Source organism: Haliaeetus albicilla, chromosome 12, assembly GCF_947461875.1.
Source record: "Haliaeetus albicilla chromosome 12, bHalAlb1.1, whole genome shotgun sequence".
In the NCBI taxonomy this organism is placed as follows: Eukaryota; Metazoa; Chordata; class Aves; order Accipitriformes; family Accipitridae; genus Haliaeetus; species Haliaeetus albicilla.
Window position 1 is genome coordinate 30,831,515 of NC_091494.1, and position 24,045 is coordinate 30,855,559.

At 44.3% G+C, this 24,045-nt stretch overlaps 1 protein-coding gene across 4 annotated transcripts in view; it reads right to left on the reverse strand.

Annotated features, from left to right (window-relative positions):
- Nucleotides 1-24,045, reverse strand: part of SHISA6 (shisa family member 6) — a 263,056-nt gene that overhangs the window by 201,210 nt on the left and 37,801 nt on the right. For all 4 annotated transcript variants that reach the window (XR_011327180.1, XM_069798870.1, XM_069798871.1 and 1 more), the window contains exon 3: nt 1,179-1,274. Coding sequence is in view for 3 of the 4 variants with exons in the window: in XM_069798870.1 (XP_069654971.1) it covers nt 1,179-1,274 (96 nt within the window). In the remaining variant the exon portion in view is untranslated. The remainder of the gene's footprint in view (nt 1-1,178; nt 1,275-24,045) is intronic.

Sequence of the window (24,045 nt, forward strand, 5' to 3'; positions counted from 1 at the left end):
AAGCACACACAGACATACACAGACAATATACATATATTTGTTCTTCTCTGACAGTTCTACAGGACCAACACTGCTTTGGATGACACTCGTGGAGAATTTGAAAAAGTGCAGGAAATGTACGAAAAAATAAAGGTCTTTTAATAATTTGTGAGTCATGGTCATCCACAGAAACAACACAGGTGCATTCAACCAGGTGAGCACATGGACACATCTCCACATACAGTACATTGTGTCTATATAGGTTTCTCCACATACATTGTGTCTATATAAATGTACAACAGTCTCAAAAGTCAGCAAGACACAAAACCAGATGAGTACTGGCATGGCACATGCTTGCACTCCCAGTGTCGCAACCCACTGCCAGTGCACCAGTGTGACTCAGTCAGGGTGTGGGTGTGAACAGAAAGATGCTCCAAACATAGTCTCACTGTACACTATAAAAACTCACCAAATATGCAACAACGTCATAAAAGAACATTCATCTGGGGTTCTGGTGACCAGCTACTTTGAGTCAGATCTCACAGTGTTTGTGTCACCACAACTCCTAGGATATATGGTTACTTATCTAATATAGCTACAACTGTCTCTCAACATATATTTTATATACAGTACATATACACAGAACATACACAGAGCAGTATATGTATATTTTTGTGTTTTCATGTTTGTACATTATATCACAGATTATATGAACACATAAAATATACGTTTTAGGACCTAAAAAGAAATAATTTTATAAAATATTCATATTACCCCCCCAAAAAAAGCCCAGAAGTCAAACAAAAGAAATCCAGAAAAGCACTCTTGAAGTGTTAACTGCCTGCCCTTGGACAGCATTACACTCCTTCCCCTTCTCTTTATAAGTACAGCAGCACAATTATGGTTTGCAACCATGCACCCAGGAAAACACAAAGCAGTATAAATTGTTGAACTGCAAAGTCAGAGTGGAGTCTGGAGTCTGGCTGTCCAACTCTACACTCTCCCACCGTCTCCCTTGCTAGGATTTAAAAGGTTCTGCCAGGAGCACAGTATTTTACCTGCAGCAATATTTTATAGACTAAATCTACTGACTGCAGTCCAATACTGTTATCTCATAGCACTTAGAACCCAGCTTCTGAGTTATAGCTTTTTTATTTAAAACAATCTTTTTATTTAGCAAAAAATTGTTTCCACTGTACCCTTCGTGTGTCCTCTTCCTAACGTGACAAACCCGGAGGAGATGAAATTATGGAGATCTGGCCCTCCACTTCGGTAAACATCCTTTCCATAGTGACCTGCCAAGGAAAAGAAAACAAAGAAACCTTTATTCAGTGCGTGTGTGTGTATATATATATATATACACACACATATATGTTATACAGCCTGGCTGTCACTCTCATATATGAGTAGCGAGGCCCCACCACATGGTTACATTATTAATGGCAAACGGAGGGTATAATAGAACATAACAGCTATAACAGCATCAAAGTCTTATTGCTTTATTGGCAAAGATTTACAAAGAAGAACAATCATGTATTTTGATAACTGCCAAGGAATTAACAGATTCTGATAGGGGAACCACTAATGTGCCAAACCAAACCCCCCAATAGCCGTGAAATTTGATCATCACTGGCTCAGATTTAAGTTTGCTAGGAGCAGTACTCCCACAGAACTGGTCTCATTCAAACCCACAAGACTAAGGAGCTAAAGGATATCAGAAGAGATGTGGCTTTGATTCTTCCCGATTCCAGCCAGACCCCTGACAGCATTCCTGTCCCATTGGTAGAGATTTTGTCTCAGCACAAAAGCAAAGGTGCAAATATCACTCTTGTCCAGGCTGGACCCAAGTCCCCATTAACAGTTCAATAGCAAATTTTGTCTTTTAGCTTTGATTAGCTCTGGTCCTTGAATGGCACCCCTGGATATTTTCTCAAGTGCAATAGTGTTCTGCAGAACACTTCCTAGGAGCTTTCTCAGTCCATGACAACAGAGTAGGTTCAGGAGACACCCAGCCTTTTAATATTTTAATATATTAATAAAGAAAAAGGCCTTCTACCTCCTTGTTACCATGCAAAGCTCTGAAATGAGGACATAGATAATTTTTCAGATACTATTTATCATCTCCTCCCTTTTTCATGTTGTTAATTTTTCTATTCCTTTTATTTTAGAAAGAGGCAAAGATAAGATAGGTGCAGGGGGATGGAAGTAAGGCAGCCTCAGGGGCTGAGAATGCAGCTCCCTCCTTGTTAAGTCTCCATCTTCCCCATGCCTTTCTGCACAAGCCCGTGATGCATCACTGTTCTTCTGAGCCATGGTGGCTGGAAGTCCAGCACAGCAGATGGTCCAGCGCATGGCGACTCGAGCAGGAGAGCTGAGTCAGGAAGCTATGGGGAGGGCCAAATGGACATCAGGGATCCAGGTGGAAATGCAGCCTGGAGCCATGTTCTGGCTGGCTCACATTGCCTCTGACAGATGCTATGGCCCTTTACTATTTTTCATACACTGAGACCAAATGTCGCTTGTTCTTGTATACTTTCAGGCTCTCTGGCAACACTGTGAAAACTACAGGAGCAGACACTTTGAAATCTCATCAGTCTGCAAAGTTTTCCTCTTTCCTTTTTAGCCAGTCATTCTCACCCCAGTATCCCGGCAGCTACTACTGGTTTTGCAGGCCATTACTCCTGTCATCAGAGTCCACCTTGCATATGAGAGGGCTGAGGGTAAGCACCCCCCCAAGGTTTAAATTTCCCCAAAATGTCCCACTGTTCTGCTCTGCAATGGATCTGAGCAGGCTCCAAACCCCACTCCCCATTCAGGGAGGACATCAGCAACTCTCTGGCTGGGAGAGCCTAGCACAGACTTTGCTGTCAGATTAGCATGTTGAAGATCCTCAGAGGAGGCTCACATATGGCAGGCAGAAGATGCTGAGACTTCTAATAGAAAAAGCATCCCACTCCCTTCCCTCACATATTTTTTCTGGTCAAGGTCAGTCAAGTGCTCCCTGTAAACTTCTCAAAACACATATAAATTGTTTCTGCAGGTTTGGGAGTGTTAGCAGCAAGACAGTTTTCTTCTTACAGTTGTAGTAATGCAAGGCAGTAGCAAAACCCTTCAAATGTGGAGGCATCCACCCATTAATTGGCTGAGAAGAGAGTTTCCAGAAAAAAGAAAGAAGGATTTTCTGCTTCCACAGGAAAGATCATAGGCTCTTTCTCTCTTCTTCCTATGTAGCTCTTGCAAGCTCTGGCTGCTGTGTTCCTGGAAAAGGGTGGCAAGCATCTGCCTCTGAGTCCCTGGAAGTTATTCTTGCTTCATGAGATGTTTGTTCTTGTCCTGAGAAGCCTGCAGAGATGGTTTGTGGCTGCAATGCCCAATTTGCTTTCTTTTTCTCTATCGCTTTTCTAAAATGTGCTGCATTTTTTCTTTCCAGTAAGCCAATTTTTGCTCATATACCATCAATTTCTATGCTCTCAGGGCCAGCTACTCTGGTGACTGACACTCTATCAGTGCCATAAATCTACCATTTTAAACAAGGATAAAAGAAACACACAAATATGTGCTATTACCTCTAGCTGAAATCAGCTGTCTTTTATATGTCCCTTTGGAGAATCTGTTTAAGACACAGATCAAGAAGGGGAAGTGTATAAAAAAAAAGCAAACATTTACTGGCAGATTGAAGATTGTTCATCAGCCATTTGCTCTGTGAACCTTGCTCTGCCCCTTCTTATAGTACATAGTAGTTAAATTAAAACATTCCTGTGATAACAACCCATTAGTATTTGAACAGGAGTTACGTTTTCCCATGAGAAACTTGAATTTGTAGACTTCAAGTAGCGTGAGTTTTCCCTTTTTATGGATACATTATAGGATGCTATGTTTGGTTTATATGTTTTTTTATTCCTGCTCACTCGTGATCATTTCTCTTGGCTTTTCAGTGTAAAAACACTGGTACATGGCTTTTACTTTTAGAAGCACCTTGGGGGCTGCTGGTGAGCCAAGCTCAGGTGTTGCTATTCAAACAGGCTTTTTCATAATCACTTCTTGACTGAGATGTTTCACACTGGAAGTGAATGCTCCCTTGTACCTTATCAAAATGCATGTGCCCTGTAGCCACAGCAGAGCTAAAGAAGCTCAAGTGCAAGCAGACAAGGCTGCAGAGCAGTGGAAGCACAGACAGAGCTATGCCAGACCAGAAAACATCCCCGTCTCATTCTCCATTGGGGCTGTTTTCCTCCTTCCTACCTTCAGCTGGGTGCTCGCTGTTTGGAGTCCTTCCACAGCTGGTGGAGAGGGATTGGCCCTGCCAAAAAGGGGTTCGGCCATGAGCTGAGCTGCTGATGGAGATGTGTGTCTCATGGGCTAAGGAGCCCCTGGAACTTATCCAAGGTGTTCACTTCTAGTAGGCTGTAGCTGGGTGTTTCCCTCTGCCCCATGGTGAGAAAGCTAAAAATGGCCTAATTCCTTGAAAAACAAGTGTAAATGGACTGATTTTCATTTCATTTAATTTCAGACTTTGGGGATTTTTATTGCCAATCAACACCCAACCAACAAAACCCTGCCATTGCAGACAGAAAGAGCCCCTCTTTAACACCCTGCAAGGTTCCCCCAAGCCCTTCCTGACACTGGAGGCTGCACCAGCCCTGGCATGGTGCGTGCCCCCTCGTGGGTTGTCCTGTAGGGCAAGGGTGCAGGCACAGAGCTGTTGCAGAACCCCAAGCACACAATAAAATGGATATCTCTGAACTAAATCTGCTGTGTAAATGAGGTGGGGACAGTTTGATGGCTATCTTGTACCTCCTGTCCACAGGCATTATTCACATTGCTCTCCCTCCTCCCCCATGTGTGATCACATCAGAGCAAAGCTGCCTTTTGGTGTTGTATTTCCCTGGGAGCACCCACAAGATGTTCCATGGGCTGCAGCCATCAGGGAGCTGAAACCAGAGGCAGCACCCAAGACCTGAAGGAAGTCACATAGAGCAAGAGCAACAGATCAGTGTTGCAAGCAAGGCAAGGCAGCACAGCCCAGCATACTCGTGTCCTTGGGCTTCCAGCACACGCTTTCGCTTTTTTACAGCTCCTGCTTTGGGTGGAATTAGCTGCTGTCTGCCAGCTTTCCATATCCAGGTGTCCTACCCAGCTAGCACACGACAACGCTCTCTGGGGCTTGCTGGTGACTGCGTAAGATCACAACCAGTGTCATCATTCTACCAGCCACCAAGCAGGCCAGCAGAGAGGCTGTGTCCCCTCCACTTGCCTCTGTGTCCCTGTTTGTAAAGGGATTTACTCTTCCTGCAAAGCACGGGGCGGTCTGTGAATGAAAAGCGCTCTCCAGAAGCCAGATTTGATTACGATGGAGTCTCACAACACTCACTACTTCCAAAGCAAAGCAACCACCCACCTACCTGATCTCATGGCATGGAACATGCTAGCTTTTAATACAGTATTTCTCTAGACATTTTGCATCTCTAAGGTCTATTTCTCGTGGTTAGGATAAAATTTAAAATGCTACTTCAGAGCACCATGTCTGACTCCCTGAAAGAGGCTTTTCCTGCTCTCACACTCCCTGTTCTCGCTTATGCTCATATCCATGTGCTCTAATGCATGTAAACCCTCAGATGCACACAGGCTTGCAGGCTTTTTTATTAAAAGAAATGAACAGGACTCCAGCAAGGCTGTGTGTTACTAAAGCAAATGAAGACTAACACTTACACAACTTAAAATTTACAAAAGAAATTGAAACAAGGTGAAACATGACTTCTTTTTCCTCTTCTTTGGTTATAAGGCACATCAGAGGCAGAGAGCAGATGAGTGTTTTGCCTGCCACACAATAAAGGCATATTCTTTAGGGCATACAGCTCAAAGAGGGAACATTTCATTATAATGGCATCCTGCAAAACACACATATGGAACAAACTCAGTCACAAACAGCAATTACAACCCCAGCTCTGATTTAACAGAATTATTAGAGCTGAACTAAAATGCTGTTATCCACCTCTTCGAAACATTATTACTGAGTACAGATTACGTCACCCTGAGAAGGGCAGACAGGGACTGTCATGGAGAGCCTTTCGCATGATACACTCTGGGATTCTGGCCTCATCCTTGCCACAAATTTCCGTGGAAGAAAACCTACACCCAGAATGGAGTCCCCACATCCAAACTCCTCAGCACAAACATTATTCTCAGACAGATCTCTGTGGAGAAAAAAAATCTTTTTTTGGGGGGAGGGGGGAAACCCACAAGCCTACCTGTCTCTGATGCTGCTCATTTCTTCTGGACAGATTCATTTGGAATTATTTTACACATATCAACAGACCAAGACAAAGGGCACAAGCTGCCAAAACGACTGTAAGATATTTGCTGAGCACATGGCAAACTGCTCCGCATCTCTCTCTCTATCCTGTCAATCAAATACAATCATCTTTGAATGCAAGGGGAGGCATGGCTCCAGACCCAAAATGAGGCATTCTTGGGGCCAGAGTGGCACAGGGCAGCCAGCAAGCACACAAACCATCTCAATTTGAGGGAAGTTTAATTGCAGAAATTGGTGGGTGTTAGACATGGCTGTGGGCTACACCACTGAAGGAAGTGTTTGCAGGCAGGTCGGGCATCTTGGTATTTTACCACAGCATGGGGTGCAGATTAACAGAGATTACAATGATAAGAAGGGGCACCCGAGGGATGTCACTGAAATATTACCATTTTCTTTCTTAAAAAAAACCAACAAACAAACAGAAGCCAGCTGGCACCTCTCACACTTGTCAGAATAAAGGCACAGTAAAGGCCACTGCAGTGTGTTTTTTCTGGTTTAATACCATAGTTCTGGGATCAGGTCAGATCTGTCTATCCTAAACATGCAAATGTACAAAAAAATAAGAGACTGGAAAGAGTTCAGTGGTACTTAGGGTGAGCTCTCAGCATTGTGCAGCCAGACATGGACAAGATGTAGTCCAAATCAGTGCAGGGAATAATAGTTTTCTGTGCCCTATAGATATTCCTTAGCTTAAATCACACTGGTGGGCTAAGGAGAGCTGAGTTCCACTCACCCTGTCCTAATAATGTGACAACCTACCCATAAGTTCACCTTCTTTCAAAATAACTGCCTCTTTTTTTCTTTATCTCCCTTTTCCTCATGCTAAGCCTTTGTCACATCCTTCCCTGCTTCAACCCTCTTGCTCTCCACAACATGTGACTGCTGCCCATAGAGACCCTGCTTAAATTAGCCCCCACAGGGCCATCTGGCCACAGACTGTGCTAAACAGATTACAGGGGATGGCCTTGTCCATCTCCTCGCCTGGCTCACTGTCCACACCACAGTAGGAATGGTCTTCTAGGGCAGGGTCTCTGTGATCCCTACAGGTCCCCAAGGCTTTTGTGATGTTCCTTAAAGAGAATGGGCACCTCACCTGAGCAGACAGAGCCAAGTCTTGCTCACCATGAGCCAGACAGTCCTGAGTCACTGGGGCCAGCTTGACCAGCTGGTGTGGGCTCCAGCAAGCACATGGCTCTTGCATACCTGACTGCCCAGTGCATCAGAAAACATGGTAAAAACTCAGGCCAGGATCACTCCCAAGCCAAGGGGGAACTTTGGGTTCAGAACAGAACAAAAGGATTGTTCCAACTTGAAAATTGGGAGATCCTTATTTTTCCTTTTGACTTATTTCTGCCTTATCAGCTTTCAGAGTGCATTCGCATCACATCTTCCAGCCTTCTTTACAACCAGGAAGGGTACAAGCTTACTATTCACAGCTGAATACTGGAGCTTTCAAGTAAAATTATTGGCCAGGATCTGGGCTTTATGGAAAAATCATGCATACTGGAAGACTTCCCACAACATCGCAAGAATGGGGAACAGTTTCCTGGCATGGGGTTTGTGTCAGTCCAAACTAGCAACCCTGCCAAAAATATGCCCACTTACTGCACAGCAGACCAAGCCAAATCCAGTGCAGTGAGCTGCATAAGTCCAGGTCATGCTCATGTATCTTTCTGGCATTGGAAAAGATGTACAAAGTGAAGCTAAAACGTGTGCTGGCTTTCCTGATAAGTGACCAAGGGAACATCTTTTGTTACTTGTTTACTCTGTTAACTACAACAATTGTCCTTGATTTTGCAACCACCCTGCAAGTTGTAACAAGCAGTAAGAGGCTTCAGGAAACATAATTTCTGTTAACTTAAAAAAATGGCTATGTGAAAGTCAAATACAGGACTGCAGTGCTAGAAGGTCTCACTAGCAACATGCATTGGGGATGACAGAAATACGGTGATGAGTTCATATTCTGCTGACATGTCTAAATAAAAACACTTTCAAAGACAGAGGATAAAATTGATAGGAAAATAAAATACAGCACCTCTCCAAGGCTCCAAATGCACATGCTGGTTAGCAGAAAAACCTACTGAAGTACCTAGTTTGTGCAGTAAACAGCTCTCCTCCAGTGGTCTGCTTCTCATCAACATACAGCTGTACTGAGTTACACATACATGTCTTGAAGCATGCTCTAAAGCTCCACAAAGAGCAAACATTTAAGCCCCTAAAAGCCAAGAAGGGACACTCCCTTCCTCTACAGTACAGCAGAGGGAAGAGACCCCATGGGTGTTCCTTTTATGCAGTCAGGGATGAAAGGCTCACACAAACAACAGGCTTCCCAGATTACTGTAACTCCCCATTCCCTGTGCTGAAGCTATTCCCCTTTGCATGGAAGTAAAGAAGGAAGGAAACAGGGTTCTGATTCTTTTCCCTTGAGGACAGAAGGACCCCTGTCCATCATGTGTGCAATTTACAGCAATGCCGTCACATACAACACAGTGAAAGCATAAGCTAATCAAGGCTGGCTAATATTTCTATAGAAAACTCACCCAGTTACAGTCCTTGCCCAGTGAGTACAAGAAAAGCCACTACCAAACCTATGAGTAACCAAACAGACTTAGGGCTTCCATTCAGAGGAGTCTCAGATACTTAAAAGCCCAGCATGACAGAAAATCAGTTGTTCCCATCAGTATTAGGGAGAGGTGTGCTGTTGCACCGCTATGCTTGCAGCAGTGACATTACAGCTCCAGAACCTCACAAGGCTAATGTTAGAACAGACCTAAGCAGAGCAGGAGGCATGACCAGCTTCCAAAGAGGTGCTCTGGGGCAGCCATGTATCAAGGGGATCCTTGCAGCTTAGGCTGTCAAAAATTAATGACAAATCAACCCTTAATCTTTCTTCTGTGTCCTTAAGCACACCTTACAATTGTACAGCTAGGAATACAGAAGGAGCTCAAGTTTTGTGTGACAGGGAGAAAAAGTTTCCTTCTGTTTTTTTTTTACTGGACCATGAATCAGTTCACTAATCCCTAGTACTCACACATTCATGCTTACCACATAACACCCTCTCAGGGAAACATAATAGAGACCAAAAACTGTTTTATCACCCTGCTGAATTCTGTAGCAAGGAAATAATTGCTGTGGGTTGATTTAAACTATTCTATATGGAGAATATCAGTCACGATTAAATGCTGTAGGTTTTCACAGTAATGTGTATACAGCTTTACCTACTTTAGTGGTTAGCCTGCTCACCTAGCTCTCAAAAGAAGCAGGTTTAATTTCTCTCTCTGCCAACAAGCATTCAAGGCCATGCCTCTTCCTTCCTGGCAAGTAGGTAATAACCAGGCTATGGCTTTTCTAATCCCTGACAGGGGGGACTTACAGTCCATCGTTTTTCTATGTTGCACCAATAAGTGAGGGCTGACATGGTACAGTGAGTGTACTTGTCCCCAGATCCCTTCATGCTGGCAGGTCTGTAAACCTGAGGAATTTGGTGATCTCCAGAAGTATTTATTTGTACTTAAACCTAGACCTGCCTGAGGAAGGACTGCATATCCCTCAGGCTTCGGTGCATGAATCTCTGCTGGTCTGTTGGGAGTTGGGTAGTCTTTGGCAAACCTCCCTGTTTCCACCTACTTAACAGCAGTAAAAAAGAAAAAGAAAAAAGAAAAGAAAAAGAAAAAAGAAAAGAAAAAAAAAAAAGAGGAAAAACCAGCACTTCCCTGGCAGAAATCTCCAGGGAGCAGTTGCAGGGTGTGATAGAACAGACGGTGGGAGATGCATCATCAAACCAGCCACTGTCTCCATGGCGTTGCTTTAGCATCATGGACCTGGTGGTGGCTGGTGTAAAAGCTGCGGCTTTGCTGGCTGCCAGGCGTTTGCCCTTCCGTGTCTTATTGCAGCTCAATAACTATGACTTTTGCTATTACCAGTGAAAATCCCCAGGGTTTGTACTGACCCAGCAGTGTGGGGTCTCACAGCTGGGCTGGGCTTGCCTGGACCTGAGCTGCTTTTGGCTTGTTTTAGCTGTGACAGCAACACAGCATCTGTCACCTACCCTGGGCGGGCTCTGCGCTGGGACCAGCCTGTGGCAACAACCTGACAAAGCCAGGTTGTCCCTGGAGACAAATTGATGACCCAGAGACATGGGAAGAGTGAGCACAACACCAGAGACCCAAGGCAAGTATTAGTAAGTTTTATATATCTATTTTAAAGGCAAAATAAATGAGTCTTTCTGTATTAATTTGAACTATGAGCACTAGTACTGTTGCAACTAATTCTTGTGTTTTGATTAGAGTGTTAAAATGTTAAATAACTAAAATCACAGTTTCAGCTCCACATATGAGGTGAGCTCCCTTTGGCTATGTAGGATTTTGAGTGTAATGCTGTATCTATGAAGTGTGGCCATAAATCTGTTTCCCTTTTCCCAGAACTAATTCCCAGATCAGTATGGAAGAAATTCAAAAGTTTCCAGCCAGAGAAAATGCCAGCTTAGATGCACATAAAGTCTTTTGGTTGACACATTTAGAGAAACCATCTTAATTATCTCATAAGTATCTTGGCTGCTTTCCCTGTAACAGTGTTAAATTTCATGGCACATGAGCTCTCCCCAGCAGCGTGGAGCAGGTAAAGGCTGGCCCCATAAACCTCAGCCCCACAGAACGTCCTGCTGGTAGCACACCACCGTGCTTCACCGCTTGCTTGTACTTTGCTGTTTGCTCCCACTGCCCCTTGTTGCTGTAGTGTCGGAGGCAATGCAGCACAGGGGCAAAGTGTGCTCACTTTTTTATGTACAAGCTGGATTTCTTACTTGCTATCAGAGGTAAAAGCTTCATTTGCTGTGCCAAGTTTAGTACTAAACTCCTCCTCTTTGGTCTGAGAACCTCTTGAACTCCTCTTCCTCCTCTCCATAGAAGACTGGGTGTCTCTTGCCCTGTTCCTGGTCAAAGCTATGTTGGATTTTAGTCTGTGTCGGTCCAGCACCAAGCACTAAAGTTATTATACCTTTAAGCTTCTCACAATAAATTGTTATTAAGAAGTCATAGCATCAAAGAATGTATCTTGTGCTCTGCTTTTAATTGAGGTGACCAACAGAGATGGCAGAGCTGCTACAGTTAGCCCCAGGTGACCTTAGGTAACTCCAGGTAACCCAGGGTACCTCGAATGACCTGGATACTGGAGGTACTCATGACTCAGACATTTTGCTGTGTTAAGAGAAAGGGATGAATCTCTGCTTCCCGAGGACAACTCACATGCACTGGCAATTCATGTAGGTATTAGAAATAATGGAGGACTGATGGCAACACCTGAAGTGGTGAATAAGCAAGGGATCGGAGAAACTTGTCCATAGGTGTCCTCCTGATTCAAGGTCCTATTCTGACCTGGGGCCAACGCTCCTGCATTATTATTATTATATCATTTATACAATTATTTATATGATTTGCTTTTCACATTCTTTCTTTAGAGGGCTTTGGCTAGCTTTCAGTGGCCAGGGTACGAACAAGACAGAGCTGGACATTTACTTGACAATGTGGATGTTTTTACTCATTTTAGCTTGGAGATTACGCTGGGCACCTCCACTTCCAGTCACAGTTATGCAGTCAAGGCCTATCCTGTTTGCTGTATTTCCTACAACCCCTCTTTCTTGAACCACGTTTTCACAGCCTTCCTATGGGAACAGCAGCAATTACCTACATGGAAAAGCAACCTGAGGGAAGTGTTGAGTGCTTTTCTAATTCTCTATAATCTGATTTAGTAAGTGGAAGCAGCAGGAAAGAGTTGCTGCTCTGTTACAACAGGTGCTCAGAAAATTATGTGAAGAACCTATACGCTAGAGGAACCCACTTCTGCAAAGGAGATGAATATGTTGTTACAAAATTACACTGAAAATGGAAAGTCTCCAGAGGATAAGAGACATGGCATGATCTTTGAATCAAACTGCAGAACTTTTTAATCTTGTGTTGGGATTTTGTGTTGCATGGACCTCTGCAACTTCAGCCCTTAATTTCCAAGTAATAACATCTCTTGAGATAACTAACTGAAACTGGTTTATGCTTGCGTGCTTAACCAATTTTAAAACAGAAGTTTTGATTTGATATGAAGATATTAATTTCAGAAATGTTTTAAATGTCTGCATTTACAATAATCTTCTTGAATAAAGAAGCTACAAAACTTCAGATACAGTCCCAAAATGCATTTGGCTTGTGAAGTTACTTCTCAACAAACAGAATTTTTAGAAATACATGGTCCACATATACATTATCACTGCAGCCTGCACATTGTGTAATGACTTTCAGGGGAAAAGGATGATGATGACTAGTTTTTCCTTCTGAGTAAGGCAGTAAAAGGGAATGTACCTGCTGCTGTCTCAGTTAACTCTGAAGAGCTGAGTCCTTAAAGCACATGATCTCAGGAAATCTCTGGGACATGGGGGATAAAGGAGAGAAAATAACTGTATGTGTGTCTTAGCCTTAGTCACCTTCTGAAGGGCCTAGTACTATCACTAGGAACAGAAAGGGCAGAGGATGTAAAAACACGGGTTTGTCATTAAAGAATGAGAATTTGTTATTAAAGTTTGGGGGGGGTTCTGGTTAAGATGGGGGAAAACCTTCATTTGAAAGATGCAATAGCATACAACTTACTAAGGAACCTTACTGGAAATGGAAATGAGAATTTATTGAGGGGAGACAAAGTGGTTGACCAAGTGGCATGAGTGATAAAGCACTCCACTTTTCCCAGGTATATAAGAAAAGGAAAATGTCTTCAGGCACTCTCTGCTCCTTTGCTGAGCCTGTGAATTCACCGTTACTGGCTGTTAACATTCCCGCTCTCAAGTGCTAGGGGATATGTCTGCCTCGAGTGTAAACATGTAGACTAGCCCTCAAAGATACTCTGCTCTCTAAGCCCCATCCTGTCTTCTCATTTGGAGCCCCAGAGCTGATTTTCTCCCTGGTATTAAGCAGTCCTCACTAATGTGAGAATGACCCTTAATCTGCTCCTGTCCATTCAGGGTATGGCTACAGAGAGGTCAACTCTCTATTTGTCCTGGATCTTTTCTAAATTCAATCATACTTTTAAAGCTATAAACAGACTGGGTAAAAGGAGAATGGCAAATGGTACAGTACATTACACACGGTGAGGACAGCAAGTTCCTATAGGCTCCTGGTCTAACACGGTTCTGTCACGAAACTCTCCTGTTGCTGCTTTCTTTTCATTATAACAGAAGGCGAGAGAGCCAGAGGATTCAATACAGGAATCATTAGTAGTTTCCTGTTTATTAATCATGCCACTGCTGGCTCTCGCCCCTCCTGCCGTGCTCCTGTCATCAGCAATGTTGCACTGAAAACGCAGGACCACGGCTGTGGCCAGCTGCACAGGAGGGGGCCACTTGGACACGTCTCAAGCATTCGGCAATGCATCCAGGGCTTCCCAGTGCAGACATGTAGAAAGCTCATAAACTCAGCAGGTGCCTTCTAGCAGGGAAAATGGGGACAAGTGAATGTTTGGTAGAGTTGCAGGTGCATTAACAACCAGACATTTCTGCCCTGAGTAAGGGCAGGATACGTAAGACTGTTCTTGTTTTTAAAACCTCTTCTTTGTGCTGAATTAATGAGAATTGTTTCAGCAGTCTGTATCTACCCCCACCTGTCCCCCCAAGCTCCTCTTTATCTCTGTTGAGTTTTTGTTTCCTCTACTTGGTCCTGCACCACATGGTGAAAACAGTGTGTTTCTTGAGAATGGAGGCTTGCTGGTGCTCTCCATGCTGGATCAGGAGCCTAGGACATGCACAGCTATCTGCATGGAGTGCCTTTCCATAGCACCTAGCACAACCTGCATGCTCATTTCATTGCATAACAGGAGGCTGTGCTGACAATTCCCTAAGACTGCACATTCCTAGAGGTAGCTGTAAGTTGCACTGGTGCCATCTGTTTACTTCTTTAAATGCTTATAAAGGGTAGCTTCTGGGTATTTGATCTGGTTTTATATGATAACTCCAGCGCTTACTCATAAAGATGTCCATAGCTAGGAGGAATGTTGGTAAATAGCACTATGCAGAGCTCTACACTCAAGTAACATCCACTTTTATTGGGGTTAGATATGCAGGGATGTGACAGGGAGACATTCCCAAAGTACGGTGAAGCAATCTAATGGCACAACTTGTACCATCGTTAATGAGAGACACAAGGCCACCAATTCCCTGTGTTGTGCTTTCAAATTGTGCCCTGGAGTGCCTTTTAGCATGGGTTGCTCCAAGCCTAATCCACTTTCTAGCGATGCTGTGTCTCTGAACATTGTATGCAATCTCTGGAACTGAGCAGCTCCTCAGGAAGTGAGCAGCATCATAGCCAGTCAAGCTATGCTTCTTCTGCTGGAGATTTGCTGATCTAATTTAGAGAGGGCCTAATATTCCCCTTCTAATTAATTTGTTCTGTTCGCCTGCGACTGAACTGGCTTTTGTTCTTTGGGAGCTCCTCAAAAATTAGATGCAATACCTGATGGAATTTAATTATATAGGCTGGCAGAAAGTGATTAAGGGCAAAGGGAAGGCTGATCACACCACACTCATGCTTCAAGGATATTAGCAGAAGGGAAGGTAGAGGCTGCTTTTCCTTAGCGAGAGGGAGAATACTAAGGAGTGATTGTCTCCAGTAGGAACTTTAAGGTTAGAGATAAACATTCTTTGATATCTGAATGCCTTTGCAAGGGTCAGATGTGTATTACTAGAGCTGTTCAGATCTGCCTCAGATACCATTCCAGTGAAATTAGGTCTGCACATCACCCTTGGCCTTGTGCTGCAGATCTCCGTTCTGATGATCTTTAATCCCCTTGGGAGTTGTGTGCTTCCATAGCAGGGAGAACACGCTGCAAGAGAACGATCTGCCAAGGAGCTGAACACAAAGGCGTTTGCTCCTGATCTCTGCCAGGGCTAGCTTGACCCAGAGTCTGGGAGGCCCTAGACCACATATCCCAGTTGTCACTGGGAGAACTGAGTTACCCAAGACACTAAATGTGAAGAGGATTCAGGAATGGTGGCTCTTAGGCCAAACTTCAATAGAAATTCTGCAAAACTGCACAATTCCACCGGTGTCGGGTCACCACAGCCATGCCAATCTCTACTCCATGGCATAGGAATAACTTTTATTCAGAGAAAAGTAGTGGAATTGCATAAAAGGGTGGCTAAGGAAAGAAATAGCAAAGTGAAGAAGAGAGGGGGGAGGAAGAACTGGGGCAAATAAGAATGCTTGATCACAAGAAACCATTTAGTTAGACCCCTGGCAACTGCTTACAGTCACACAACTGAAGGTATTCAATGATAACATGTGTAACTACCAGGCTGTAAAAAGCACAAAGTGCAGACCCTTCCAGGCACATCCTACATTTTAAGGTACTTGAATAGCATTGATGTTCAGGCATCATGTGCCAGCATATCCTATATGGACCTGCGTTCTGAAATGGTGGGGAGAGAGGTGGTCTGGGATCCAAGGTGTCCAGAAAGCCAGAGGCACTCAAAGTAATAACCTCCATCAGCAGGGGACAGTTCCCTGTGGCAAGGGTGGCCGCAGCCTCCTGGGGCACTGCGCTGATCCAGGGACAGGCTAAGTGACTTTAAAGGAAAGTCAGCAGGCAGGAAGGGGACAGAGAAAGTGTCTCTGCTCCCAGACTGGCAGGATCCTCTTGCAAAGGCACATTAGGGATTAAGGAAGAGTTGCAGGTACAGGGATCCTGGAGGGGATCTTCTGGGCTGTACATTCTTACCCTAACTTCACCATCCAGGTAAGTCCTAAAATAACTGGAAATGGAAGGGAATTGAGTCAAACTATTTTGCCCTAAACAAGCTGGTTAAAGCACTGGTACTTAGCAGCCTGCCACATACTAGGAAAGATCTTTTCAGACCCAATACACAAGCCTTGCTTTACTTAAGAAACACTTAACTCATCCTCACTTGGGAATTCAGCAGCAAGGGATCAGGGGAAGCAGTGCAGAAGCTGGCTTTGTTCCCAGCTCTTGCTTTGGTGCCGCAGGAGACACCAGCTCCAGGAACAGTGGCAAGGAAGCTCATGAAACTATGCTTAACACTTTGAGATCACATCTGCCGTGGTGGAGCATCCTGTCCCTGTCCTGTTTAATGATCATTAGCAATAGCTGGTTGAGAAGAGTCCCTGTGCTAACGAGCACCTTAGGGCAGTGGCAGAGAAAAAGGACTTTCCTGCTGAGGACCCCTGAGCAGAACATCAGCACTTCTGTACTGTGCAGCAAACATGCTCCTGCCTGAATAATTTGTCTCACAAATATCAGTCCTGTCAGACTGTATCTGACTGTCAGCGATAATGTTTGTCTGATTGAGTAGCTGATGGGGGTCACTCAGAGCCCATCCTAGTGCAAAACAGAGGCCTGTCTCCCAAAACCACTTTTAATTTATCAATAAATGGTCTTTCTCGACTCCCACAAGCCTTCAGGAGCTTTATGCTGCTGCAACCATACTGCTGCTCTTATCCCAACCAGAAGGAAGCAGTAAGAGGAGCTGCCATCCTACTTCTGAGTTGAAAAGTAGACAAGCCCAGGCATACCCAGGTCTGTATGTTCCCACACAAATATCATCTCTTAGCCAATAGAGAGGTCAAAGCTACCCCACCTGCTGAGCTAATTAAGTGCAGCCACATGGTCCAGGAGAGCCTGCAGTAAATGCTCCCAGATTTGTATGAGAGAGGATTAGAGGCTGCTGTGAAAACAGCCACGAATATGAGGTGGTTCACAACTCACCCACTATCTCCATTTGCAGCCAGCTGGTGGCTCCCAGACAGTCTGCAGATGTGCCTGGGATTATCCTGCCTCCTGATGCACCAAGCTGCTGGATCTGCTCAGAGACACTGAGCACTTTGGACTGGGAGGTTTGGCTGCTGCACAGCCTGGTTCTGCCAGCACGGAGGATGACTTGAGTGAGCCCTTCCTGAGCTCAAAAGCAAAATGAGATGCTCTCTAAGAGCTTGATTCCATGTGAATATCATGACAAGAAACCAGAAATAAAGTAAAACACAACTTTGTAAAGTCTTTTGACATAGTTGGGTCTCAGGTCTCAGAATGACAGTATTTGGCACGAATTTCCTGCTAGCAAGGTGCATCCTATACTATTTTTCACTCTGTAGTGAAAGCTTAGCTCATTGGCTTTTCCTTGGTATGGAAATGGTCTCTGATTTTACCCAGCAGCATATAGCAGTTTAGCCTTTTCCAGTATTTGAAAGGATTTTAGATGTGTGCACAAGATTTTAATGTAACGGAATTGCTATCCAGGGAGGGAGGTGTGAAGTGGAGAGAATGTGGCAAATTGGGAAGCCTGAGAGGAAAAAACACAGAGTGGATTCAAAAATGAAAGAGATCACACACTAATTTAAAAAGCTAGATTTGGCAATGATTGCTAATGGTATATTAAACTGTCTAGTCTGAGCTATACATTTGTTTTGCTGCTTCCCAGTTTTTTGTTTATTTGTTTGTTCATTTGTTTTGCTGGTTTTACAGTTTTATGGCTGTTGACCTCATGAACATGACAACTCTGACACAACTCTGACAGTGGTGACGATAATGACCAACAATGATCTCTTGTGATTAAGCAGTCCACCAGCATGCTTGTGCCTGGCCTGTTTTGCTGAACGTCTTTTATAAAGGTGATAGTGAATATGTAGGAAAAGAGAGGAATAAGCTTTGGAAGGGAAAGCAATTTAGACTCCAGTTTGGTTTGGGAAAATTTTTCACTAGTGTTATGGCATGTTTTAGGAGGGAAACAAAGATTTCTCAGGTGACTTATGGTAATTTGTGTCCCGTCACTAGTCCTTACAGCTTTTTTTTTCTACACAGTGCAGTACTGTGGCTTTTCTGTGCTTCTGCAGCCCACACACCAAATGCAATTCCTCCTATTGTATAGCTGTATGCAGTTGAAACTTGGACTTCCAAAGCAGGAGAGAAGTGGTATGCAGCCAGGCAGCCTGTTTGGAGGACACCACAGCCCTGTATGGCAGCCTTCCTCCATAAACAGGGCTAGGGACAAAGATAAGTGTGAGTGCAGGGTACTGTGCACCTACACCCAGACTGTGTCATCACAGATCAACATGCCCTCTATACTCAGAGAACTGGCAGCATGAGCAAAATAAAACACCAGGTATTTGGAGACTAATGTTTCTGCATCTACTTTGGGTTTAAGTGACATTCAGCTGCTGAAAATGTGATTTGCCTCTCTGTGCCTGACCCACAAGGAAAAAGGAACCAGAAGACATCAAGAAGACCTAGCTCTTTAATTCAGCACAGGCTTCTAGCTTTGGAGATCTCAGGCAAAGCTGGCTGGAAACTGGGGCTGAAATTGCATAAAAATGAATTGCCTGATCATTAGAAAGAAAATAAGGGAATCTATCAGGCCAAACAAACACTCCACTCTGGACTTCTTTTTTTTTTATACTATTTTTAGGTGAGAGCTTGGTGAAGTCACAACTTGTTTTGAGCAGGAAACCTTGTCTTTTTCATTTGGAAACAGTCAACATTAAATGCATCAGTGTGTTGAAAAGGAAACTCAAGAAAGAATACACACTGAGAAATATAATAAAACTGTCTGCTGCTTTTAGAGAGATTGTCATCTTCTGGTCCAACCCTAAGGGCAGGAGCCAGCATAGACATGTCACAGTGCTCCACAGCTGGGATTTGGAGAGTGCAACTAGCCTAAAATGCTAAGGTAAACTGCCCTTGGGGTCCCAGAGTATCCTGATAACATTGGATGCTAACCAAAGATTTTAGAAATATAGAAGAACTCATGTTTTATAAACTTTAACGATGGGACAGGGGGATGATCTTCCTAAGAGGGCAGATTATCATCCATCTGCCACTGGTTGGCTTTACATATTCCTATGAAGGAGGAGCTGGCCTTTGCCAGAGTCAAACATGAGACCGGAGAGCAGATCTGAGCAGGCTGGATGTACCAATGGTCCCGTTGTGCTTTGGGAATACAGACAGGGAAACCTAATTTCTTCTGTAGCTCTGTCATAGACTCCTCACAAGAATTTCATGACTGTACAGGTGGCTCAGGAGGAAGATCACCAGATATGCCCATACCTCAGACCTTGGCAGTTCGTGTTTGAAGGGAAATTGGGTTGTGCTCTAACTGCTGTACAAATGGTGGCAAACATGTTGTGAGTTGTGCTCCTGGAAAATATACCTGGCCATACCCATGCCATGGCATGTCATCTGCTGTCTTTAAAAGGCTGCACTGCTCTAAATCCAAGGTGATAGCTAAGGGGGATCACAAGCTGCACGTTGCAGGAGATCCTCTATCCCACTTGCTTCCTGGTGGGAGTTTTTGTGTTGCTGAACTGCTTAAATTTGTGTCTTTTGATTTCTGTATGCTACTTGAAGGAGAGGAAAGACGTGGAAGTGGGTAATCCAGGCCTTAATATGCAAATGCTGCTCAGCTGTGACGGGAGACCAGGGACGGAGCCTGGCTTACACATATCACAAAGATTTGTAGGATCAGACCCTGCAATACTGATATGCAGTTGGTGCAAGCCATTGATTAGCCCACAAAGCATGAAATAATTAGAGCTGTAGATATGGCATCATCATCACATCAGTTGTGTCTTAAAAGAAGAAACAGCTGAGAACTGTGAGCAGCTTCCTTTCCTGCACTGCTGCAGCCACTGCAACATGCTGTGCAGCGATTACTCCACCCCAGCATGCTCTCCACCCCTGCTACTGCAGGACGAAGTAAATGAGTCCTTGGGGAGCCTTAGTCCTTTAATGAAAATCAGCCAGTAACAAAGTGTGCTGTTCAGATACACTAATGAAAAAATGTTCCCTTCCCAGGGACAAAACTTCTTGCGCTCCCTGGGCACTCTGCTTTCAGGAATCAGTTAATTTCAAGATAGGCAATGAACTCTGAATGACATGGACCCAACGAGGAAAGTTGGATGCAGCTGGAGAGGCGAATTACTGGTGCTGATGGGGTTACTCCAGTGTCATTGTCCCTAGGCTCAGGGTCCCATGGGGATGGCACTGTGGGGTCCTCTGACCTGTACTGACACTTGGGATTTCTGTTCTGTTCTTTCCTAACTCCTCCCTTCCCCCTTTCCTCAGTTTCAGACCTAGATCATAAATAATGTCAGGGAGTTTCACTGACTTTTCAGACTTGATCTCAGCAGATAAAAGAGCAGATCTGGATGATTCCCTCCTCCCTTTTCTAATGTACAGCCAGGGAGTAGTAGGAAAGACAGAGTGGAGGACATGAAGAGACATAGGAGGGACACAAAGAATGAGAAAGGCAAAGAAGAGATGAAGGCAAGAAAGAGAAGGAGATGTGTGTAATTTAACCAAAAACCCTTAAGAGGAGCACCTCTATCCACTCATACCAGGTTACAGACTGCCCTAGGCAGTTCCTGAAGGGAGCAATGCATGGGAAAGAGACATCTTATAGCTCACAGATGTGAAAGGTGCATCATTAGCAGAACTGGGCAAAGGTAGCAGGTTGCGGGAAGTGTCACATACCAAAACACAAACTTTCCCATTCTTATCCTGAGCTTTGTGGCTGTGGAAGTGGTTCGGGTTGGTCAGATGATGGGGCTGTCAGAGATTTCTTTTTTCATGCTGGTAGGATCAAGATGAGAGCGTGTATTTTTCCAGGAGTCAAGCAATTCAATGTCCATGTCTAACACACTGGGCTTTTTTAAAGCTTGTGGTAGGCCTGTACCACTTTGCATTTGGGAGAGGTGTTTGGACCAAAACTGTTACATCTCAGACATAGTGATCATTTTTCCTTCTGTCTTTAGGAAACAACAGACTTTTTCACAAGATGCTGGCAGTTTCTTCTAGCAATCCATTCTGGCACTGCATTTCTCTCAGTTTCATGAGCAGGATCAGCTCTGTTTGCAGTATTTATTTCTTTCAGCCCTATATGATGCTGGCACACTGAACTCCATAGATGCCTCACACCTGTGATAATGTGAACACTGACCGAGTCACGTGGTCTGTCTCTGGATCTTCTGTGCTATCATTCAAGCTGCTCAAAATTCAACACAACTCTCTTTTGAAGTCCAGAAAGACACCTGATAATTTCCAAAGGATCCCAAAATGTCATCATGAAGGAAGAGTCACAGTTTCCATTGCATTTCTGATGTGATGCTCACACTGCAGCTCAAGCATGAAGAAAGGGCAATCTATAATACCTTGCCCAGGTCTTCCCTCTGCAGTCTAATGTCACCTGCTGTGATGAGTGATCTAACCTCCAAAGGGACTATATGTAAGGCAAGTGAGCCCTCTGACCAGCCATCTGTATGCTGAAAGTCTAGCCCTCAAGTAAAGCAGGAACGGTTTATCATTTCCAAATGAACGCCATAGCTTGACAGATGCCAGCTGCTATGGGTGCCTCTGGTAAAACAAATCTGCTATTAGAAACTCCAGACGCGCCTGGGTGGAAAGCCCTCCTTGCACATCCTGCTGTGCCTTGTGAGGGAAGCCTCGCTGCGTTGCCCGACTCCCTGACCATGCCTGGGTTGTCTGGGCTCAGGGATTTTCTCTGTTGCTACATGCTACAGCAGTGTCTGCACTGCTGAGCACCAGAGGTGAAATGATGGAAGGTACCAAGTGGGGGTACCTCGTGAGAGAAGCCCTTTGTTGTTCTGAGCTGAAGACAAGATTCTGGTCGAGTTAAATGGGAACAGTTGGGTGGCAAGAAGCTGGGATACTTTCAGGGCGTTGTTTAACTCCTGAAAGAGTGGTGCAAAAGCAGTTATGCCATCCACCCTGGAGCATCTCGTAGGCTGCGTTATGCAATGGCTTGGTGTGCCTGGCACAGGAGGGAGCAAGGAAGCACTCAGCTGAGCACTCTTAGCTGAAGAATTAAACCTCCCATTACATTTACTGTTAGATAAATAAGGTTCAGTCTGGTACAGAAGGCATTCATTTGCCCTAAGTTTGCCCTCAAGACATCTAAGTCTTCACCTGGCCACTCCTTTGTGCATTCAGTGGAAAAGAAGTGAACAACTTTGTTTCAAGGTAGCTCAGATGAAACCATCTCCAAGGCTGCCTGCTTCCCTCCACTTCACCAGGAGCCCTTTTGACCTGTTCAGACTTAGAACTCTAAATTTGGCTGTCAAAGAGGAGGTTCTGGGATGTGAGAGTCTCTTGAGGTGAGAAAGGCAGCTGTCAACCTTTGTCTGATGACCCAAGCACAATGGGGATTTGATGGCTGTCAGCTGCTCCAATACCTGGTTAGGAAAACTTTACTTAGTTAAATTTCCTCAGTTGGCAAGAATAAATGAAGTGAAATGCTCCCCATCCTGATTTGCCATCAAATTCAGGATACTTCAAACTTTTCCTACAAGGGGGAAGTTTAAAGTCAGTGCTGTGAAGAAGGTGTTTGACCGTTTAGCCATGTGATCACGGTGGGTGGAAGCACTGCTAAATGTGGGAGTATGATGGAAGGGGATGCGGCAGTGATGGCTATGATGGAAGGAAAGCTGACAGCCTGGACTTAGTTGTGACATTAGCCTGCTTGAACTCTTTGGACAAGTCATGTCTCCACCCATGCTTCAGTTTGACAACTGGTAAATGGTGATAATACTTATTTGCTCAGCTGGGCTTTGGGAGTTTTCTTATAAATATTTATAACGTGCTCTGTTTATAATTGTAAGTAACTAAATGGGTATATGGAATTGACAGTCTAAGGATGCAAGTTGTTCTGTTTCACACACTTAAACGTAATCTTTTATGGTTTCTGCTTCCATTTGGAAGCAAAGAAGTTAGGAACAACAACTTCAAAAACTCACATCTCAAACTGAGCCCCAATTAAGAAAGAAAAGTCAGTACTTAACAGGAAAATCCTGCTGACATCAGGAAAGACTGGGAAAAGCTCTTGTAGGTACTTCATGTGCCTACAGATGTAGATAGGTGCTTGCTGAAGTTTATGGAAGTGCTGAAGTGTCTAGATCCTTTCTCATATCAAATTGAGAGGGGACATCATGCTCAGATACTCAAAATCATTTGGGATTTTATCATCCACTCATTTTCCTGTGACATCTGTAGTAGGCTACCTTTGCAGACCTTCTGGGAATCCCCCTAGCTGTCATTTCACATGATCAGCAGTTGTCCTTGACCTTGTCCTTGTTTCCAACTAAGCAGGCAACTGCTAGTGCACATTTCTAATAAACCCATTGCTTGTGTAATGGTGGAGCTCCTTGAGCATCAAGTGCCTCCTGCTATCATTGCCTAAACGCTGAGTCCAGTGATGGCCCTTCCATGGCACCCCTCACTACTTCCTCTACCAAAGCTATTGCTGTTTCATAGGGACCAGAATACTAACTCTTCTTCAGAGGGAGTTGACCTGAGCAGTGTTTTCAGTATCCTGTTCAGTCACACACCCATCTGCAATAACCCATACGTTACACAAGCCCTGGATCCAAGCACAGAGTTAAGCATGCTGTGTCTGAACACAGTGTCTCCTAGAAGATGGAGATCAACACCAGGGCTCAGAAGATCTGTCTACTGTTTCTGGCTTGACTCCATGATGGCTAGTTGACTTTGGGGAAATGCTTCATACTTCCTTCTGACTCAGTTTGCCCATAAATTGTGGATGTTAATTTTCTCCATCATTAAGTACTTGGAAACACACTGAAAATATCACTTAAAAGCAAGGGAGGGTTGTTCTGGTGGGAAAGTCAATACTACTTTAAAAATGTCTTTGGAATAACTGGGATACTGGTCCTGCACGATTATCAGAGATTCTTTTACTGATT